The sequence below is a fragment of the Labrus mixtus genome, chromosome 7 (assembly GCF_963584025.1).
Source record: "Labrus mixtus chromosome 7, fLabMix1.1, whole genome shotgun sequence".
In the NCBI taxonomy this organism is placed as follows: Eukaryota; Metazoa; Chordata; class Actinopteri; order Labriformes; family Labridae; genus Labrus; species Labrus mixtus.
In genome coordinates, this window is record NC_083618.1 from 5,182,995 (window position 1) to 5,206,246 (window position 23,252).

General features: G+C 41.0%; 1 protein-coding gene across 1 annotated transcript; it reads left to right on the top strand.

The window, feature by feature from the left end:
• Positions 1–12,212: 12,212 nt before the first annotated feature.
• LOC132977599 (interferon-induced GTP-binding protein Mx-like) lies at positions 12,213–23,252 on the top strand. Its single transcript, XM_061042323.1, has 12 exons — positions 12,213–12,436; positions 13,590–13,727; positions 13,816–13,970; positions 17,229–17,367; positions 17,446–17,644; positions 17,739–17,817; positions 18,200–18,322; positions 18,424–18,565; positions 21,033–21,191; positions 21,285–21,361; positions 21,446–21,685; positions 22,163–23,252. Exons 1-12 carry the CDS (start codon positions 12,250–12,252, stop codon positions 22,574–22,576), a joined length of 2,052 nt encoding a protein of 683 aa, XP_060898306.1. The 5' UTR covers positions 12,213–12,249; the 3' UTR covers positions 22,577–23,252.

Consider the following 23,252-nt stretch of genomic DNA (forward strand, 5'->3'; position numbering starts at 1 on the left):
GTGAGGCTTCAGGACTGTGAGTCTGACATGGTGGTCTGCAGTACAGGGGTCCCGCAGGGGACAGTTCTCTCCCCTTTTCTCTTCACCCTGTACACCTCGGACTTCTGTTACAACTCTGGGAGCTGCCACCTGCAGAAGTTCTCCGATGACACAGCCATCGTGGGGTGTGTGTCTAAGGGGAGCGAACAGGAGTACAGGCAGGTCATCATGGACTTTGTCGACTGGAGTGAGCTCAACCACCTTCAGCTCAACGCCAGCAAGACAAAGGAGATGGTGATTGACTTCCACAGTCACCCCAGACTGCACCGGTGAACATCCAGGGCTTGGACATCGAGAGGGTGGAGACGTACAAATACCTGGGTGTTCACCTCAACAACAAACTGGACTGGTCACACAACACCGACGTCCTGTACAAGAAGGGCCAATGTCGACTTCACCTGCTGAGGCGACTGAGGTCCTTTGGAGTGTGCAGGACTCTGCTATGGACTTTTTATGACACTGTGGTGGCGTCTGCACTTTTTTAAGCAGTGGTCTGCTGGGGAGGAGGGAGCGCAGAGAGAGACAGGAAGAGACTGAACAGACTGGTCAGGAGGGCCAGTTCTGTCCTGGACTGTCCTCTGGACTCTGTAGAGGAGGTGGGTGAGAGGAGGACATTAGTGAAGCTGACATCCATCATGGACAACCCCTCTCACCCCCTGCATGACACTGTGGGGGCCCTGAGCAGCTCCTTCAGGAGCAGACTGAGACACCCACCCTGCAAGACAGAGTGCTACCGCAGGTCGTTCATCCCACCTGCAGTCAGACTGTTTAATCAGACTCTTTAACAGCTTCACCACCTCATGCTACACACTGTGTGTGTTTTTTTAAGAACAAAACCCTTTCCTGTGTAGTTACTGTGTCATTTTACATTATTGTAGTTTTTTATTTAACTGATGTAAATATGTTTGATTTGATTTTAACTTCTATTTTTATTTTTAATAATTATATTCCCGTCCCCTGTTTTCTGGAGCTGCTGTAATGCACAAATTTCCCGGGGATCAATAAAGTTTATCTTTATCTTTATCTTTTATCTTTATGCGTCGACCGTCCAAGCAGTCCTGTTAACAGTCGCTATATGTCGCTAAACGAACAGCAGTTTAAGACTTAACCACAACTAAACTGAGTCATTATGGCATTATACCTCATTATAACATGATAAACAATATAAAAAATACAAAATTATAAAAAATAATCAGTCTTGTCACTGATGTGCAGGTATGCTTTTTTTGTTCTAAAGATTTGATGCATTAGTAATAATTTCAGCCTGTTTCATAACCAGCCTGAAAGTCCTCACAGGAGCTTTAGAAAAGATTAAGAAGGGATGTAAGAGAGGAGAAAAATCATGGATTAACTTGACACCTTGAAAAAAAATCAAGATTAATTAATTGGAAAGTTGAATCCCCTTGGATGAATATATAATATTATCACTGTATCTAATACAAAATAATAATAATGTTGACCATATAAATTGCAAGTATGTCTATGGAAAGACATACTTGCTGAACAAACTGAACGAGAGCTCCACTCTTCCTCTCAGTCAGTCAGTGATTCACGTCGGAGCTCTCGTTCAGTTCGTTCAGTTCGTTCACTGAACGAACTGAACGATTTCTTCTTTTGGATTGTGTTGATTTAATTAACCCTGATCTTATATGTTATATGAAATATTACTGCTGAGAAAAACTTTAGGTGTAAAATACAGGCTGGCTCTGTGGTGGGCGCAGAGCTGGACTCTCTAGTGACAGTGGCAGAGAGAAGGACCCTGAACAGAATGCTCTCCATCATGGACAACACCCACCACCCTCTGCACAGCACCTTCAGCACCTTCAGCACCTTCAGCAGGCAGAGGAGTGTGTTCAGTGGCAGACTGCTGTCACAATCCTGTTCCACAGACAGACTTAAGAACTCTTTTGTCCCCCTGGCCATACGTCTGTACAACACCTCGCGGTTATGGCAGGGGGAAAGCACACACTTGGACTAAATCTTCATTTTTTTCCATTTCCCATCTGCACAGCTGTCCCAAGAGTCAGCCTCTAGTTGGACACTTTAATGATCACCTCAATTATTTAAATAGCACCTTTAATTTAATGTTTGCACTGCCTGTTATTTAATGTCTGTTTTTGATAACTCTGCACGATCTGCTTTTTAAACATTGCTGTACATATATAAACAACTTCAAAAGGTCAACACTTTTTTATTTTTTTATATTCAGGTCTAATTACAGATTTTTTCCTCAACTGTTTGTAGGTTCTTGCTTTAAATTACACATATATTTTTATCCCTGCACGGGTTATGTACATTTCTTGTTATAAGTCTATTTTTAACTGCACAGTTTAAGTTTGTTTCATCTAGGGGTATTCTTTAAATCTTTTTTTGGGTTAATATTAGGGCTGGGCAACGATTAAAAGTTTTAATCGCGATTAATCGCATTGTTATACGCAAAATCCAATAATGAATTAAAAAGTAGTGTATAGCGCACTTTTATTGTAAATGTACTTCTCAACTTAAACAATGTAATCAAAGCAAATAAATACAAAACTAAAGCTTATTGCATTCGTTGCAGTCTGGACGCAGAGTGGTGTGGGTCTCCTCTCTGCTCTCTGACTGACAGCCTGTGAGTGCTTTTGGAAGGGGGAGGGGCTCACGGCAGCACCTGCTGCTCGTTGAGGACAGTAACTGCAGAGTAATACGTGCTTTCACGTCAGTTTCTTACACCAAAAAAGTCTCCAATAACACCAGAAAAAGTCGCTAGATTTGTCGCTAGTAGCTGTTGACAAAAAAAGTCGCCAAGGGGGTTTGGAAAGTCGCCAGATTTAGCGAGAAAGTCGCCAAATTGGCAACACTGTTTCCTGTGAGCGCCGCAGCAGACATGCGCAGCAGTAAGCAAGGAGGCCCTTCATGGTAAGGGCGCCATCTACTGGTATTCCTTTGAACAGCAACAGAGAAAAATGTAGTCAAGTCCAGTTTATTTATAGGGATATATGCCTGCCCGCAGCATCTGAGAAGTTCATAAGCAAGAAAATAAAGAAGTTATTAAGAAAACAATCAGGAATTACACTGAAGAACATTCTTAAGAATCTTCCTAACTCTTTTCTTAAGAACTTCCTAAGTTTTATCTTAAGAAAATGTTTGTGAATCTGGCCCCTGAGTGTCTACAGACCCACAAAATGTGAAATAAACCCACCCAGTCCTTTCTTTGTGGTCTGCATGAATCTTACAACACAGAGAAAAATGCTCTATTTCAAATTTGCTCAACTTGTGACGTCACAGTGGGATTCTGGTTTAAAAAATCCTCTCCCCTCCCCTGGTATCTCCACCCATGGACTCCACCCCCAGCCTAGAGCAAAACTTTTGTGCAGGTCCACCATTTTTATTCAGAGGAGTGAAGTCTACTGGGAAAACTCAGGGGGGTGGGGGGGCTCATCGCATTTAACCCTCTGAGGTCTGAGGCTGTTTTGGCCGTTTTGCTATAATTGTCATTTTACTTTTATCTGACTACATCAAAAATGTTCATCATATAAGTGCCTGGTATCATTTTTTTCAGCACAACCTCACCTTTATGATTTGACCATTCATTAGTCACCTAGAGATACTGTATCAACACACAGGACCCAAACACACACAAAAAAATAGAGAATTCGTTTTTTAAAATTGATTACTTTTTTATTCTAAAATACACAGAGTGCTGGACGAACTGTTTTGAATTGATAAAAATGAACTTCAAATGTATAAAAGGATAATTTTGAAAAGAATAAGAATTGATTCAATTTTTTACAAAAACAGTAGGCTTGTTTTTTGTATTCTAGCTATGCCACTGCTCCAAAAAGTCCCTACCACTACTCAAAACTGCTCCTGGGAACTGTTTTGAGCAGCGACAAAGCTAAAATAATAATAATAATTATCAAAATAATAAATGGAAATATATAAAAAGGACATTTGGTATTCAAATATTTACAAAAAAGCAGGTGTGTCCATAGGCGTTTTTTGTATTTTATCTCCCAAACACATTTCAAACAACAAAAAACATATGAGAGAAAACAAACACAAGTCTGTCTAACCTTGTCACACATGTTGGTTGATGAATAATAAAAAGCATGACAGCATTTCCAATGTAGGTAAGACATGGGAAAATAAATTGAAATATAATATTTTCGCCATAGGAGGCTGAAATTTGGCATGCAGTTCAACAGTGTGTGTGTGAGTGGTCTGGCTGTGTTGCCTGAACTGTTGCAGATCTTTCCCGACGACGCGTTGCGCTCTGTCTAGCCCTCGTTGTAGGAGGAATGGATCTCCACTGAAGACCCCTCACAGGATCAACATTGATTGTTGGGTCCCTAGGCTGGTCATCTTCCTCTCTGTGGATGTAAAATGTTAAAAGCTGGTTTACAAAGAGAGCACTGAGCAAAGACATTTCATAGTAAAATAACAAAATAGCGAAACAACAAAACATTTGCACCAAAGCAACACCTTTTCCATCAGAACATTCTACATTCTATCTAAGAAGTACCAGGAAACGCAACGACCGCGCTAAATCTCAAGAAAATGTATGCGGACTAAATATATTAAAACTATCATATCTCCAGTTTTACATGACGTAGGAACGTCAAATAGGAATGGAATAGGAAATGGGAGGAAGTTTCGAGTCTGAACCATACAACTTTCGTGTGATCAGATCACGTGACGTCATCAAAGCGCTTTGAAGACGTCACGTGACAGACCACAGAGGTTATTAAAGAGACACACACATCAAAACGTTCCGAGAGCTAAATACAGGGTCAGTTTACAACCACAAAAACTGTCAAAACGTGCGGAACAGGCTTTTGAAATGGAAGCAAACAAAATGGAAACGAAAAATACCTACACCAGAAAAGAAATGCAGGCGTTAATCAACATCAAGGACGGAGAAAAGGAAAGGACGGAAAAAGAACTTACAGAAAAGACCATTGAATGTGACAAATTACTTAAAGAAAAAAGAGAAACGAACATTAAATTCGATCAACAGAGGAGGGAATTGAAGGACAGAGGTGAGCAAATTGCTATCCTGAAAAAGGAAAATAAGCAACTCTTAGAGAGTCGGGATACAATTGTCAAGACTCATCATTCACAAATTCAAGGTGAACTTAAACGTTTAAAGCTGTTGTTGAGTCAAACGGACGAAGCCCACAAGAAAGAGTCAGATAGACAGAAGAGGAAGCATGAGAAAGATCAAGAATTCATGCTGGCAGAGTGTAACAAAAAGATGGAGGAGGAAGTGCATAGAGCAGTCAACATGTGCAAAGAGCAGATGAAAGATTTTGTGATCAAGATGGAGAAAGAGAAGAAAGAGAAAATGGAGCTGCTTGAAAAGTACAAAAAAGAAGAGAAGCACTTGAATGATGTTATAACAAATCATGAAACGGTCATTGCAGGCGAGAAAGCCAGAACACAGGAAGCAATGGACAAAAAAGTTTATACTGTAGTGGGCGAAAAACTAGATGTTGAGAGACAGTTAAGAGAGATGAAAGAAGAACTGGACAAGAGAAACACAGTGGATCATCTCATGGATAGGCTTGACGTTTTCAAGAAAAAACAAGCAAAGGACGCAATCATAATCAAAAACCGCCAAGATACGATACTCAGACTTAAAAGTGAAAAAGCAAAGTTAGTGAAGAAACTGTCAGAGGAGGCAAAAACGAATGCTATCTTAAAAGTGCTAAATGATGATCTTACCAAGAATTATCAGCAGCTACAGGACGACTACACAAAGAGTCAGAAAAATCTCAAAGAAAATGATGTGGAGCTGAAGAGTGCATTACGAGAAAACGTGAAGCTGCAGGAAGAAGCTAAAACTCTGCAATTGAGGGGGAAAGGCAAACAGACAGAAACAAATAGGCTCAAGGATGCAAACCACAGACTGGAGACCGTAAAAAGGAGAATGGAGGAGGCCATAAGTTCATGCAAGCCTCATTTGAATGATCCAAAGATGCTGAGAAAAGCAGCCATCGCTCTCTGTAATCGTTACACTGACGGAGATGAAACAGTGGGCACGGATGAAGACAAAGAGGGCCACAAGTTCATGATGAATTGTTTCCAAAAAAAGGAAGATGCCTATCAAAGGACTATTGCGGTCCAGAAGAAACAGCTCAAAATAAAGGACCTGCAACTGGTCAAACAAATGAAAAAATCTGATGCCGACAGAAACTACCTCTTGAATCACAGCCATGAGCAGCAGACGGTAGTCGATGAGCACGAGATGGTAATCGATCAGCTAAGAGTACAATTGGAGAAGACACCAAAAAGTCAAGCTGAATCCAAAGTGAAGCCAGGAATCACGAAGTTGTCCATTCGGCGCATGAACGAAATGGGGAATAGTGTATTAAGGTCCACGAAGGTCCATGAAGATCATGAACTGCCTACACAGGACTCCAAAAAACCAGACCCACAGTATATGTCATTTGTTAAGCCCATGCCTTTGTCAAAGAGAGAACCACAGGTTAAGACCACTTACGTACAGGTGAAGCCCTATCAGGATTAGGATGATGAACTCCCACCATCTGACATCTGAATCTCCCCCCAAAATCTGTGACCCTCTCCCACTCACTGAGTTCTTTATCCGACCTTGACCCCGTGACACCAAACACCTCCCTAAAGACTCCACTAACATCTGAGTGCAGAAGACGACGCGGCGACCCAGCGGTTACCTCTGTCTTCTTGCCCTCCTTACCACTTCTGACAGGGTTTACTCCGAGTGCTCCGGTTTCCCCTTCAATCAAACATTGGACACTCTAAATTCTTTGAAACCAATCAATCAATTTGTACATCAATAAATGTGAAGGTCAAGTTTATTGTGTTGACCCTGTCCTACATGTGTCAGTAACTGTCACTGACTGGGACTCTTGAAAATGGACTAGCAGCCATCTAATCAAGTCAGAGGTTCAGCATGGGGTTTGGAAGTTTTTAAAGGGGACATATTGTGAAAAAAAACAAACAACAGTTTATTTGTAGTGATGAAGGGCATACAGCAGCCCTTCAGCTTTGTGTCTAGCGGTTTGATTATGTTTCCCCTCATCGCTAACTGGATGTGACGGTTTGTGGCCGTTCCCCTTGATGCCGACTGTATTATTATTTTGTGGCCACAATTTTTTTTTTTTGTGGCCACAAATTATAAAATTTTCACCAATGTCACCAGAGGGGCTCCGTACTTCTTAACTTCAGTCTTAAAACAAAAGTTAAGAAGATTTCAAATTCCTGAAAAAAGTTCATATTTATTTTCTTAACTTTCTTCTTATGTTTCTTCCTCAGAAAAAAACTTCAAATGAGATTCTTGAAATCAAAGTTCTTACTTACAAAGATCTAACTTTAAGATCACACTACACTTGTCCTAAAATTGTTAAGAGTGGAAAGATAAGCCTCTAAATCCATTCATTTAAACACATTTTAGACAATCGATTTGGATTTTCAGTTTTACTAAACTTGTCTTAACATTTATTGTTAGAGCTCCTCGCTCTGCCGCTGCGTGTATTCTGCGTCGTAACCATAGACTGTAAACATAATGGACGTGACAAGCTCCCCGGTAGAGTGAAGCTTTTATCTTTAGAGCTCTCCCTGCTGACTGGCTGCAGTATAGGTCATAAACCCCGCCTCCTCAATGATAACAGATGTCGTAACACTCTCTCTTCGGTAGCGTCTGGCTCTCTGTCTTGGCGTTTCTTGCAGCAGGTCTTTTATGTCCTCCTGCGCTGTTGCTCCGCTCTCGTGTTCTGCTCTTCCGTTTATGTGGACTGCTCACTCTCTCGTTTCTTCCTGATCTTGTGTTCTCCTTGCCGTCGTTTCTATAAAACAAAGCTACACAGGTGCAGGTAATCTAACCAAGAGTATTAATAAAAACACAACGCCAATCAATAAAACCCAAAATATATTCTACGTTTGTAAAAAAAATGTGCATTATATTAATCAGAAAAACCTTCTGCCTTGTGACACCTATGCTCAATAAAATATCAAACTATCAATAGCAATTCTTCTGGTTGAAACGAAATGGTATAAGTGGACATGAGCGCTTTTCTAGTTTTTCAATTAGGCACTTGCTCAACGTCACACCTACCCAATCACACCCATTCACACCATGTAGTGATTGTGACTTTCCCATTCATACGAGCACTAATGGGTTAAGTGTCTTGCCCAAGGACACAACGGACATGTTGACGCAGGAGGTGGGGCTCGAGCTCACAGCCTTCCGGTTGATGGACGAACACCCTACCAACCTAGCCACAGCCGCCCCGGCAACTTTAGCGACACCTTCATTTAATTTATATTAACTACCCTTTTCATTTTATATTAAAACACAAACAATTACATTCCGAATCAAAGTTGCCACAAAAAGCATTTAGCTGTGAACAAATGCAAATAACCTCAGCATTCATTGAAAATAACTTGTTTTACGTTTCTATGGAAACAGCATGCATAACGCTAGCTTGCCTACAGTTACATTCTAGCTAGTGTTAGGCTACAGTCAACAGCAGTTGACAGCAGAAGTTGCTCACTTACAATATTAATTCAGCTCGTTCAGACAGTCCTCTTCATCGTCCTCATTATCTCCCGTTTGTGGGATCAAAATCGCACACGAAAACATCAGAGTTCAACGGTCATCGTCACCAGTACCCGCGATGATGACTGTTTACAGATCAGTCCAAGATAGGCTACATTAAAACCACTAGGCCTAAGTTCAGCTTGAATCTCTCAGGCTGATTTTAATTTTTGCCATAATGCCTTTGACAAAAAGGAACAATAGGCTACTTCTGAAGAGTCCTGACAGCTTGAACGTTTCTGTTCCTTTCTCTTTTTGTTGATTTAGAGTGAATACTGAATTGATTGACAGTGGAAGAGAAACATTTAGCCTATTGCAGAAAACAGAATTTAAACAGATTAAATTATACACAAACAGATGTGCAACAGTGGATAGTGATCTGGAATAGAGCTGCATCCAAAACCAAAAGACAAACCTTTTAATGTCACGAGTTGATCAACTTAAAGCAGCTTGAGATTTGAACTCTTTGGTCACAAAACAGGCTTTGAGCTAGAAGTGATGACTGCCTTCATTTGACATTAAAAAAGGTGAATTATTGAATTTCTCAGTTATCTACCGCTGAAACTTTGTACAAATTGAGAGCTTATATATTCAACATGTGATTTATACATTTTCTGTAACAATGTGAGCACTGAAAGGTCAGCTAAGGAAAGATAACAGTTGAATTCAGCAGTTAGTTCTGACAGAAAAAAAAGACTTTACAAAACTGGTAGGTGTCAATAGAAAAACATGAGAATCATCCACATGTAAGACTGGAAATGTTTCATTATTTGACCCTCAGTAGAGGGACAAACCCCTCTGTCCACAGCTGCATCAAAACACTGGACTTGACTAACATGGATACATGTTAGTGGAGCTGAGATTGTGGATAAGGTGTTCATCGCACCAGACAAAAATGCTGCTATGTGTTCCTGTGTGTCTATGCATGTCATGCAAGAAACATTGCATCCTTTGTCTGCTCCTAGCTCTAATTCAGGCCGCCAAAATAGTTTATTTTAACTTCAAACTGAATTCATTTCCTGTGTAAAGTATTCAAGCTTTATTTAAAATAAGTTCTGTGCTGCATCTACAGTTGTGAGGCCTGTTAGACTCCAGTTCTAATAACTGATCTAGTGTAACGCCTACTTTTACCTTTTAAGGTCAGTCGGCTTTAACAGCTGTTTATGTCCCCACAAATATGCACTGTAGGCTATTATTTTATTTTTGTAGGCTTTACCTGATAACAAACACTTCAACACACACATGAAGAACAACCTGCAGTCTGCTTATAAAAAAAACATACAGACCATTTCTACACGCAATCACTTTTAATATTAAATTATTTATTAAATATTTATTTTTACTGATAATCTGATAGTGAAGTCTTTATTTTATAAACACTAAGGATATCTCGGGATTATTGAGAGTGTTTCATTAGGCTCAAAATTCCAGCAAAACAGGATGCATAACATTTCCAAACCTTAAGATCATTAAGATCATTAAAGGAGCTATATGTACCTTTCAAAAATACTGCGTTTGTAGTGACACTGCAGGCCGTTAGGCGAACTGCACCAGAAACCTGCGTGCTCGTCATACGTGCTCGTACGTACACAAACGAGCATCATCATCATCGGCCGTGAAACACTGGATATTTACCCTCATAATGTTTACAGAGGAGATAAGTGGTCATACACATGTGAAAGTTTGTGAAGGAGTCTGTGTTGTGCTAGAGGCCGGTCGTTTATTTGTACTAACAGATTCCATATTAGATTCATTCTCCATCCTACAAACGACAGTCTCCACAGGCTGAGAGCAGGAGTGTGTGATGAGTTTGTACTGTTGATCTCTGTAAGCGGAGTGAGCAGGACGTCAATACGACCCGTGGAAACTTTTTATACAGGCAACACAGATAGACAGTGAACATCTACTTTTTCACATACATTTCTACATGTAAAAAGTTACATAGCCTCTTTAACGATCATGATGAAAGTAAAACGTGTTTCTGACTGACAAGACGACTCCCACTCTGTCAGTAGCGCATTCATACGAGCAATACCGGGTTAACTGTCTTGCCCAAGGACACAACGGATATGTTGCTCAGCTGGGGATTGAACCCTCGACCTTCTTGCTCCCGCTGCTTCGGTGGTGGTGTAAGGATGGATTGGTGTTGTACTTACTCTCTGATGTACATAGCTTTGGATAAAAGCGTCTGCTAAGTGAATTGTAACACTCCCCTGCTTGTTTACTAACTGTGTTTGACTGGTGTTATGTGTTGAGCAGACCAAAGTTGGGTTCTTTTTGCTAACAACAAACTTGATGGATACAGAAAAAAGCTTTAGCCATAAAGCTAGATGATTGGTACAGCTTCTCTCATGCACCAAGTTAACCAGTAAGGCACAATAGCTCAGCTGAACACTGACAACAATATCACTTCACCTTTATAAAAGATATCACTCCGCCAAACTTTAATTTACAAAATGGGAAATAGTGATGTGTAGTTCGTGAACGATTCGTTCAAAATGAACGAATCATCTGGGTGAACGAACTGAACTGAATCACTTACTGAAAAGAGTCGTTCATTTCTCAACTTCAGTTGCGCTCTCCTCTCTCCCGTCTCGTGTCTCTCTCTCCAGACTGTAAGAGTCGCTCAAAGCCCTCCCTCCCTCTCCTGTCATGTCAGTGATACATACTGACTGAACCAACAGGACGGAGTCGGTCGGGAGCTCTGTGTCGCTAAAGTCCGCCCCTACTTCTCCCTCTCATGTCTCCAAAATTGAGGAAGTAGCAAATATATTATTTAACATTTAGGTGTCGCGAAAATGTATGTGCTTTTTATAGCTGCTGTCAGTTTGCAAACGGCTTTTATATCCAACTTAATTTCACTCAGCTGACTGTTTTAACATCCACTAACGATCGTGTTTCAGTCAGTACAGTGTGTGTGTGACTGAGGCTGGTGACTCGCAGTCTCGCTCGTTCACGTTCAGTCAGTGTCTCATTCACTGAACAAACTGAACGAGAGCTCCGCCTCCGAGTCTCTCTCTTCCTCTGCTTGTACTGAACGTACTGAACAGAACGGTCGGGGAAAATATATGTGATTGTTTTAGCAGCTTTCAGTTTGCAAACTGTAACTTTATCCAACTAAATTCTCAGCTCATTGGTTTATTGTTCACCACCGGCTGTTCTCAGTACGATCGCGAGCAGAACTAAACGTTCGGCCGTGTTTCAGCTTATTAAATTCTGATTCACAGACAGAGCTGCAGAGAAGTACTGAACGATTCAGTGAACGAATCTTTTGAACGAATCACTTTACTGAACTGATTCTACTGATTCAGTACACTGAAAAGAACTGATTTTCACATCACTAAAAGACAGAGAAACGAAACCTAAATATATTCAGGATGTTTTTCCACATAAGCAGGAAACAAATGGAGAAGCAAGGAAACGAAACCTAACTTCACTTTGTTTCTTTTACCTTTTGGACCTGAGCCAATAGTACGACTGAAGCCTGACAAGCCTGGCGGCTCACCTGACCTAACCCAGTCATTTATAGTCCAGCATACAGCTGCTACTGTAGAGTCGTCAGCGGCGACAATTACTTTTATTTAACGTTTTTTTGTTGTTGTTGTCCTTTTTAATTTTTTTTAATTTGCAGGAGGCAAGAAAACATCACCATGAACACTCTGAACCAGCAGTATGAGGAGAAGGTGCGTCCCTGCATCGACCTCATTGACTCTCTTCGCTCTCTGGGTGTAGAGAAGGATTTAGCGCTGCCTGCTATCGCCGTGATCGGAGACCAGAGCTCGGGGAAGAGCTCCGTGTTGGAGGCGCTGTCCGGGGTGGCTCTGCCCAGAGGAAGTGGTGAGTATGTTATAGAGAGGTCATAAAAATATAAAGACATATAAAGCGTTTGTTAGCCTGTAGGGTGAATATGGGTAAAGTGGGACAGTTAAGATTAATCACGTTTATCTTTACATGTAAATACTTCAGCAAGCAGTGAACCAGCGATGGAAAGCGCAATGACTTAGCGTTTTGAGATGGATGATGTTAAGGTCTTAAAAGTAAAAAAACGAATGGATAGCTTTTCATTTTGATATATATTGTATGGAATATAATGATGAATCAAAATAAAAGAGAGTAGAGGGGAGGGGATGAGAGGAGAGGGGAGGAGGAGAGGGGAGGAGAGGAGAGGAGAGGAGAGGAGAGGAGAGGGGAGTGGCAGGCTCTTTGCTGAAACTTCAGGCTTAACAAAGGCCTAAAAAAAATCTGTCAATAGTTATTCCAACAGGAATGGTCCGTTTCACTTTGTTATAACTCAGAAACAAAGATATCTAAAACCAATGATAACCAGAAACTTTCAGCTCGTGTAGGCTAAATGTTTACGCACCCCGTATTCAAAGAGGAACATTTATCTATTTGTCCTGTAGCCTACATGTCTAAAAACTTAAATCCTGCTGTCTTTTAAAAGTCAACTATATTGTCACTAATCTTATTTAGTGCGCATGCGTCGACCGTCCAAGCAGTTGTCACTGATGTGCAGGTATGCTTTTTTTGTTCTAAAGATTTGGTAGCCTACATTAGTAATAATTTCAGCCTGTTTCATAACCAGCCTGAAAGTCCTCACAGGAGCTTTAGAAAAGATTAAGAAGGGATGTAAGAGAGGAGATAAATCATGGATTAACTTGACACCTTGAAAAAAAATCAAGATTAATTAATTGGAAAGTTGAATCCCCTTGGATGAATATATAATATTATCACTGTATCTAATACAAAATAATAATAATGTTGACCATATAAATTGCAAGTATGTCTATGGAAAGAATGAAATAGATCAATAAAGACAGTTTACAGAGATTTCTCTTTAACTTGTATTTAATTAACACTCTTTGATGCACCTGTCGGACATTTAGTTGAGCAGAAATATGATGTTAGATCTAACTTTTCACTGAGTACACTGTATTATACGTAGATTGCTTTATTCTGCTTGTCTCATCCTTCGCTCTTCCATTTTTAGGCATTGTGACACGATGTCCTCTTGAACTGAAGATGAAGAAAATGAGAGAAGGGGAGCAGTGGGCTGGAGTGATCAGTTACCGTGACGTTAGGGAAGAGATAGACGACCCTGCAGATGTGGATGAAAAAGTCAGAGAAGGTACAGAATCCAATTTGAGGACCAAAACAATAACAAATACTTTTGGAGGTAATAGAAAGTCACCAATCATTGTGTCCTGTCCCTCCAGCTCAGAACAAAATGGCTGGGAAAGGGGCGGGGATCAGTGATGAACTCATCAGCCTGGAAATCGCCTCTCCTGATGTTCCAGATCTGACGCTCATTGATCTGCCTGGCATCACCAGGGTAGCTGTAAAGGAACAATCGAAAGACATTGGAGACCAGGTGAGCTTTTTCAGCACTTAGTAAATTGGTCCAGAATGAAATATCTTAACATCTGACGGATTGCCATGATCATCCCTCAGTGTTCTTGTGCCATAAACATGCTCCAATTCCACTTGGATACCTCAGAACTGTTGACTGAATTTCCATGAAATATGGACTGCTGATTGCTGATTGCAGTCTGCAGATCAAATGGGAGATCACTTTGTACCAATTTGACCGTCCTGCAGGGGGAGGGAGGAGGGGGGAGGAGTTTCGCTTATTAGGTTGGGAATCACAGTCTAATTCACAATACATTACGATATGCGATACGTGACCTACGATAATAATAATACCACAATAAAGCGATACAGCATGAATTGATTTATTGCGAGACGATATTACGATCACTAATGTCCAACAATATCCCTCTTTCTTCATCCTCTTCTTCTTTTATCCCTATGTCAACTTCTTCTTCGGCCTATTATCTGTCCTGCCATTAGCGCTACTGTGCAGAGTCATGATGTAGTGAGGCAGTGAGCAAAATTGGCATAAGTATGTTGTAAATTGACAACATACTTATACCTTAAAGGAGCTATATGTTACTTTCAAAAATACTGCGTTTTTAGTGACACCGCTGGCCGTTAGGTAAACTGCACCAGTAACCTGTTGCTCGCTCACGTGCTCGTCATACATGCTCGTACGTACACAAACAAGCATCATCATCGGCCGCGAAACACTGGATATTTACCTGCATAATGTTTTTATGAGTGGAGGAGGTAAGTGGTCATACACATGTGAAAGTCCAAGTTTAAGTTCAAGTTCAAGTTATCTTTATTAGTCAAATGCACAACATAACAGGCAAAGCAGTCATAGCTGGCAATGAAATTTTTGTGTTCCAAGCTCTCCTTAACAATGCAAAAAAAAAAATATTATAGAAGATAAGAGTAACAACGTACAGTGCAATTAAGAACCAAACATTTAAATAAAAGTAGAATATATGTGCAGTATATATATGTAAATATGTATGTATAGAATATATATATCTATAACAATAAAGTAAAGTGTCTCAGACAGTATCTGTGTAGTGCAGTGGCATACAGTGTGCAGTAGTATGCTTGTGTGTGCAAACATATTGTGTGTGTGTGGGCGGGGGGAGGGGGGGTGGAGGATCTTAGGGTTTAGGAGTTCAAGGGGCTTGTGGAGTTCAAGAGTCTTGTGGTGCTCGGAAAAGAAGCTGTTCTTGAGCATGGTGGTTCTTGTCCTGATGCTCCGATACCGTCTGCCTGACGGTAGCAGAGTGAACAGTTTCTGGCTAGGGTGGCTGTGGTCCCTGAGAATGGTCCGTGCTTTTCTCCAACATCTCCGAGTGTAGAGGTCCTGTATGGATGGCAGATCAGACCTGGTGATGTGCTGTGCAGTTTTCACGACCCTCTGCAGAGCTTTGCGGTCGCAGTCGTTGCAATTTCCATACCAGGTGGTGATGCAGCCAGTCAGGATACTCTCGATGGTGCATCGGTAAAAGTTGCAGAGTATCCTGGAGTCCATACCGAACCTCTTCAGTCTGCGGAGGAAGAAGAGCCGTTGTCTCGCTGCCTTAACAACAATGTCGGTGTGGTGTGACCAGGACAGGTCCTCAGTGATGTGTACCCCAAGGAACCTGAAGCTACTGACTCTCTCTACTGCAGCCCCATCTATGTAGATGGGGGCGTGCTCTCCTCCCTGCAGCTTCCTGTAGTCCACTATGAGCTCCTTTGTTTTGCTGACGTTGAGATGGAGGTTGTTGTCATGGCACCATGTTGACAAGGCCCTCACCTCCTCCCTGTAGGCTGTCTCGTCGTTGTCGGAGATCAGGCCAATGACTGTGGTGTCGTCAGCAAACTTAATTATTGTATTTGAGCTGTGTGTGGCCACGCAGTCGTGCGTGAACACTGAGTACAAGAGAGGGCTGAGCACGCAGCCCTGCGGTGCTCCAGTACTGAGAGTCAGAGTGGAGGAGGTGTTGTTGCCCATTCTCACAGCCTGGGGTCTGCCCGTCAGGAAGTCCAGTATCCAGCTGCATAGGGCTGAGTTCAGTCCCAGGTCCACGAGCTTGGTGATAAGGTTAGAGGGCACTATGGTGTTGAATGCTGAGCTATAGTCAATGAATAGCATTCTCACATATATGCTCCTCTGGTCCAGGTGGGAGAGGGCAGTGTGGAGGGTGAGGGCGATGGCGTCGTCAGTAGACCTGTTTGGCCTGTAGGCAAACTGTAGAGGGTCCAGGGTGTCAGGCAGAGAAGAGGTGATATGGGTTTTGACTAGCCGCTCGAAACACTTCATGATGACCGATGTGAGAGCTACAGGGCTGTAGTCATTTAAACAGAGGTTTTGTTTTCTTGGGTACAGGAACAATGGTGGTTCTCTTGAAACATGTCGGGACTACAGATTGTTGTAGGGATGTGTTGAAAAGGTGTGTGAACACATCCGCCAGCTGGTCTGCACACACCTTGAGTACTCTGCCCGGGATGCCGTCTGGGCCTGGGGCCTTGTGAGGGTTTACCTTTTTAAAGGATTTGCACACCTCTGTCCTCGATATTTCCAGTGGGCAGGGGTCCTGGTCCATAGGCATCTCCACGGCAGGGGTGTTATGCTCAAAGCGTGCATAAAAAGAATTCAGCTCATCTGGAAGAGTTACAGACACCTCCTCAGCATTGTTGGTTTTTCCCGTGTGGTGATTGAGGACGGTCGTTTATTTGCAACAGATTCCACATTAGATTCATTCTCCATCCTACAAACGACAGTCTCAGCAGACACTATTGTTGATCTCTTTAAGCGGAGCGGAGTGAGGAGGACGTCGAGAATGTGCATATTACATCACTTTCTGGAGCTTTCGCGGAAAAACTGGAAAAACCGACCCGAGTAAAAAAATGTATACAGGCAACACAGATAGACAGTGAACATCTACTTTTTCACTTCAGTTAACCGTTCGCTTATCAATGGGTGATAAAAAACAATTTATACATGTAAAAAGTTACATATAGGACCTTTAAATGTTCTCTGTTGTCACCTCCTTACATTTACTGGACTATTGATAAAAAGGATTTTCTGTTTTTAATCCATCCAAAAAAACAAATTCTCCTGTGTAATGCATACTACACTACAAACTGTTTGTACGTGTGGCTGTAGACTTCTACTCTTTATATAATGTCTCTGTAATTGATTTAAACAGAATAAACCTCCACAGTGATTTGATACATGTGCAGTTTAAAAGTTTAATTTAACATTAAATTATATTTTCAGATCAAGAGGCTGATCCAGAAGTTTATCAACAGACAAGAAACCATCAGCTTGGTGGTTGTTCCGTGTAACGTGGACATAGCGACCACAGAGGCCCTGAAGATGGCCCAGGAGGTGGATCCTGATGGAGGGAGGACTCTGGGTAAAATCAAAGTGATTTAAGAAAAACGCCACTTGTTCAAGTTACTCTTAGATATTTAAGGTCTGTTTTCTTGCTTAGGTATCTTGACCAAGCCTGATCTGGTGGACAAAGGCACAGAAGGGACGGTACTGGAAGTTGTCCATAACGAGGTGATCCACCTGAAGAAGGGCTACATGATCGTCAGGTGCAGGGGCCAGAAGGAGATCACTGACCAGGTGTCTCTTCCTGAAGCGATAGAAAGAGAGAAAGCCTTTTTTGAAGATCATCTGCATTTCCAGTTAGTAGATTCTTATTTGGAATTATTAAAACAATGATTTACATTGTGACTGATTGTGAGGCATGAGCACACTAAAGTCTTATTTTTGCTGTAGGATTCTCTATAACGAAGGCTATGCCACTGTTCCCAAGCTGGCAGAAAAACTCACCCTTGAGCTGGTGCATCATATCAAGGTAATGACTTAGGTGTTTTCATTTATGCACTGTTGAAAATTTGTTGACAATTCGTTGAACCTGAAATCTTCCTGAGTCACCTGTTCACATATGCACCTCACAGCAGGAGAATTGCTGAAAATGTGTTGACTGTTTGCAAGCAAAAAAATGATACAAAGGTCATGCTCACTCACTGTGAATTTCCCTTTTGGGTTCACACATCACCTTGTCCTCACACATAGCTTCAGGGGGCTGGTGAAAAAATGGTCTGTTTGCATTCACACGTGCAGCTCACACTGAATATTTCTGAACATTTTCAGGAGTTCTGTGTCTTAAATGTTTTTTCTACAGATTGCTTTACCTACGTCAGGCGTTAAAGGTTTTACCTCTGTGTTATTTGTAGAAATCGCTGCCAAGACTGGAAGAGCAGATAGAGAATAAACTAAAGAAGACTCAGGCAGAGCTGGACAGATACGGCAACGGACCCCCACCTGACGCGAGTGAGAAACTCGGCTTCCTCATCGATGTGAGTTTACGTTTACATAATACATTACACTGCACCTCTAAACTATAAGTGTAACAATGTTGACTTGAGTTTAAGAAAAACAAATTTTCTTTATATTTCAGAGAGTCACAGCGTTCACACAGGATGCTTTCAGCCTGACTTCAGGGGAGGAACTCAAAGGAGGATCCAGGATCAACATATTTTCTACTCTCAGGAAAGAGTTTACAGCCTGGAAAGAGTTGATAGACCGCTCTGGAGTAAACTGTAAGCATATCATCCACTTGATCAACAATTTCTCTATTTTCACTTTGGTTGTGTGATACTAAACTGGAGACTACACGCAGGGGCGTGTCCAGACTTTTTTTGACAGGAGTGGCCCACTTAGGGCACTGACTTATGAAGGGGTGGCATGAAGTTTGAGGACACACACAAAAATGTATTTCATTTATTTACCCTTTCTATCCCCACTGATGATATGTAAGTAACGCTGCTTTTAATACAATCCAACCACACATTTTAACTAAGAGGCTTGTAGAACAGTTTAATTAAAGTAATAATCTTTTGAGCTGGATTCTGAGCTTTCTAACCAAAAGGACACAAAGAGTAAGAGTGACTGGAACCCTGTCTGACCAGGTTTGATCCTCCACCGGCTCCCCACAGGGATGTGTGCTCTCACCACTCCTTTTTCATCCTTAACACGAATATGTGTCGCAGCAGCAGAGAGGACAGAACCATTTTAAAATACGCTGACGATTCTGTTATTGCCAGTCTGCTGCAAGACAATGAGACTAGTCACGGCCCAGTCATTTAGGACTTTGTAGAATGGTGTGAGGAATCCTTCCTCCACATGAACATTTCCAAAACCAAAGACATGGTAATTGACTTCAGAGAGGTAAGAGACCCCAGGCACAGGAGGTGACCACAATAAACTGTCAAACAGTGAGATGAACAAGATATGATGCAGAAGCAACCTTCTTTTGGAGCATTTTTTGTATATCTATTTCTCTGCACTTTCTATCTTGTCTTTCCTTTATCTTGTTTTTACTGATGTTTCCCACAGAATGACAAGATACTTGGGCGGTGGAGTACACGCGCCTTTTTTTTCTTACTCTTATCTCAGGGTTTATTTATATTAGTTTTGTATTTATATCAAATGTGTTTTCCCCTCTAAATGAATTTTGTTTTTGCAACAAACTACTTTAATCTGTTCAATTTATCCAAGCAAGCTCACAGACACAAACACCAGGGATATGTCTCACATTGTCAAGCAGCTGTATATTAACATTTTTAAAACGAAGCCATGAGAATCTTCAGTTTTGATTGGCACAAGGTGCATTTACAAGAGGAGTGTGAGGACAGCGGACCATGAGTGCGCCTGCACTCACTGGTACGCGCTCTCTCTCTCGCGCGCTCTCTCACGCATGCAGCTATTTTTTGAATGAATGAAAAAATAAATAAAAACAGGTCAGAAATATACTCGGGCAGCCATAAATTTACCTGGGCGGCCCGCCCAAGTATCGTCTATGTGTGGGAAACAGTCATTTCTACCTTGCTTTTACTCACCTTGTTTTATTGATTGGTGGTAAAATCATGTTCTTATCTAGCTTTTACTTTACTTAGGGTATAGTCTCATTTTTATCTTGTTTTTATTTGATGGGTTATTTTATCTGTGTTTCTTTACTGACGGGCTTTTCTCTTAAGTACTGAGCATCACTGTTGTCACTTTATCATGTTTTGTCCTGTGCTGTCGTTTTGTGTGTAAAAAGAGGCCAACTCAGGCTGCAAACCAAATCTACCTACGGGTACAAATAAAGTTATCTTACCCTTACCGTTACGCAATTTGGCAACATATAAATCTTCTTAGCCTGATTCTTCAAGGACTCAAAAACAAAGATCTGGAAAGTCACAATTTAAAGTACTTAGAAAATTGAGCCCAAACTCGACGACTATGTACGACGCTATAATGAGAATATTTGCCTTTATATCAATGCTACGTGTAGTCCAACGGAATGACAACATCAACAACAGAGCTGATAGCAACACACTGACGAACAGAAAACGTAATGCAGCTGTTTAATTACGTGCACAGTGATCATAGTGGTCTCGTGCAGACACTATGCAGCAGCAGTAACAGTATACAAACGTTACTCCCCCTCCTATTGGTTCAAGGTGAATTATCCAAAGAATATCCTGCGGCGTTCTCACATCAGCTCACTCAGACTTGCTGCAGAAGAAATACTATGGGTCTGGCAGGAGAATCTCCGTGTGAAGTCCGAGTGAAAGATTTGGCTGTTTGTGTTCACGTATACAGATACTCTTTGAAATATCTTTTCAAAGTTTTTCAGGATATTTCTGCAAGTTTGAAAGTCCTATAACTTACATTTATTGGCAAGTAAGTCCATTGCAGGTTTGACAGTGTGCACAAGTTTTGCTTTGAAAGAGCAAATATTAATTTACATCTCACAATATTAACAAAAAAATATGTACTACATTTACTTAAGAAATTTTGGGATTTGGCCAATCAGATTTCAAGGAGGGCCCATGCCACCCCTGGTCACCCCCTTTAACACGCCCCTGCCTACATGTGAAGTAAACTAATGAGTTTCCACCTTTTTATAAAAACAACATATTCATCTACTTAGAAATGATGTTGACTTAAACCAGCTAAGTGTGCATGAGACATCAAAACAGCTGTATTTGTTGATGTTTCACAAATTCATCACTCTTGCAGTCAACTGGACCATTGAGAGAGAGGTGGCTCAGTATGAAGGAAAGTACAGAGGAAGAGAACTGCCAGGTTTCATCAACTACAAGACCTTTGAGGACATGGTCAAAGAGCAGATCAAACTACTGGAGGGGCCTGCAGTCCAGAAACTCAAAGAAGTGTCAGGCATGTGTTATCATGATGCATTAATGGTAAAAGGCCAGATTGGAATATGTGATGTATCTTTCAAATGTGTCTGTTTTGTGTTTTCCTTCTTAGAAATTGTGAAGAAAGATCTGCATAAGGTGGCAGAGGACAGCCTTGTTGGATTTTCTAACCTCACCAATATAGCCAAGGTCTAATTTTCAACATCCATTTCTACTTATGGCATGAATGTCACTAAACAAAATGTAATGATTTTGATCAATCTTTCCCTTTAGATGAAGATTGAATCCATCAGACAGGAGAAGGAGGTTGAAGCCGAGGCCATGCTGAGGACTCAGTTTAAAATGGAGGCAATCGTTTACACTCAGGACACCACATACAGCAAGAAGCTCGGGAAGAGGAAGAGGGAGGAAGAGCAGGCCAACGCATCTCCTTTAAGTGTTTTAAAAAGCACAAGCACAGGGGGCGGAGCCACCTTGAAAGAGATGATCAGACATCTTAAATCCTACTATCAAGTGAGTGTCATGTACATCTATAGTAGACTTTAAAATGCATTAAACACATTTTAGACATGAATAAAGGTATATGGCTGGGATTTTGGCCGGTTTCTATTTAACTAGAAAACCTTGCTTGCCCCCCCCCTCACTAAAACAATAAACTATAACAAACATAGAGTATCCGAGAGCTGTACACACACACACACACACACACACACACACTATTATTCAAGTGAAATGCTTAAATGATGTGAGATCAGGGGTTACAGAATTGAGGGTCTTGCCGCAGACTTTTTAAAGTCCAGTACAGTGTGATCATGGTCTACTTAAGCCAAATCAGCAAAGACTTTTCATACAACATATTAATACAAAATGTCAAAAAGTGAGTTCAAGGAAGAATGTGCAAGATTTTACACATACAGATATTTCTGTGATACAACATGATTACAGACAGGAGCTGTGTAACATCTCAAAACTATCTCCTCAAATGTACAGATTGCCGGCCAGCGTCTGGCTGATCAGATCCCCCTGGTGATCCGCTACCAGATGCTGCAGCAGACTGCCATCCAGCTGCAGAGGGAGATGCTGCAGATGCTTCAGGACAGGGAGATAACGGAGACCATGCTTCAAGAAGACCCGCACATAAAATCTAAGAGAATCGACCTTCAGAAACGTCTCAAGCGCCTGTCAGAGGCTCGCGTTCTGTTAACTAATTTTAGTATGAACATATACAACTTCAAAGCAAAAGCAGTGAAACAACGAGATGGTGCCATGAATGGTAGTCCTGTTGTTCCACTGATCCTTCACCTGCAATCAGGTGCAGAGAAACAAGGTGTTGGCCCAGTCAAACACCGAAAATCAGGAAAACATCAGCCCAATGTGCGTTCCGAGGTCAAAATGGTGTTTTGATCAGCTGGTTTACCAATTTATCTCACAGGTATGCAAATCACTTGAGGTGTCCCCTTCTGCTATATCAGTCCAAAATCATCAGTCTACAAAAAAAATACTTTTCAGCTTAGATATTTTTTAGCTTTGTCTATTTATATGTTAGTACTTTCTGGATGGGGAACAAAGGAGTCAAAATGAGTCCTATTCAAATTCTTTATTTTCTTTGCAGTTTTTACTCTTGACATTATTATTCATTCATTTTATTTAAAGTCTGTTCAAATGAAGGAGTCGGGTTACATTGTTAGAAGTTATATCCATGTCTGATTACATTTAAATGCAATTTTTACTATTTCATTTTGCCAACATTTAATGAATTATTCCAGAATTTTAAGAAATATTTGAAGTTTTCATTCCATATTCTTAAGTCTTAGAAAACAAAGGACATGAAAAAAAAAGGTTTGGTAACAAAGTTTCATTCTTGTGTGTTTTAAGGTTTTGGCTGCCTCTGTAAGCCTCATATTTGGGCTTCGACATGTTAACTTTAACAGATATCACTTTTTAAAGAAACTTCATATCTTTGTTCCATATTTTGTTAGATGTTTACAACTTTACGTTAATCCAGACATTAAAACAATGCCTTACATTGTAATCTATGCATAACCTTTCTTGTGAAATAAAACTGAAAACATGTAACAGG

Coding starts and splice junctions, on each gene's coding strand:
- LOC132977599 (XM_061042323.1), top strand. CDS start 12,250: ATGAACACTCTGAACCAGCAGTATGAGGAGAAGGTGCGTCCCTGCATC. Junction 13,971..17,228: donor CGAAAGACATTGGAGACCAG/GTGAGCTTTTTC, acceptor TTATATTTTCAG/ATCAAGAGGCTGATCCAGAA. Junction 21,192..21,284: donor GAAACTCAAAGAAGTGTCAG/GCATGTGTTATC, acceptor TTTCCTTCTTAG/AAATTGTGAAGAAAGATCTG.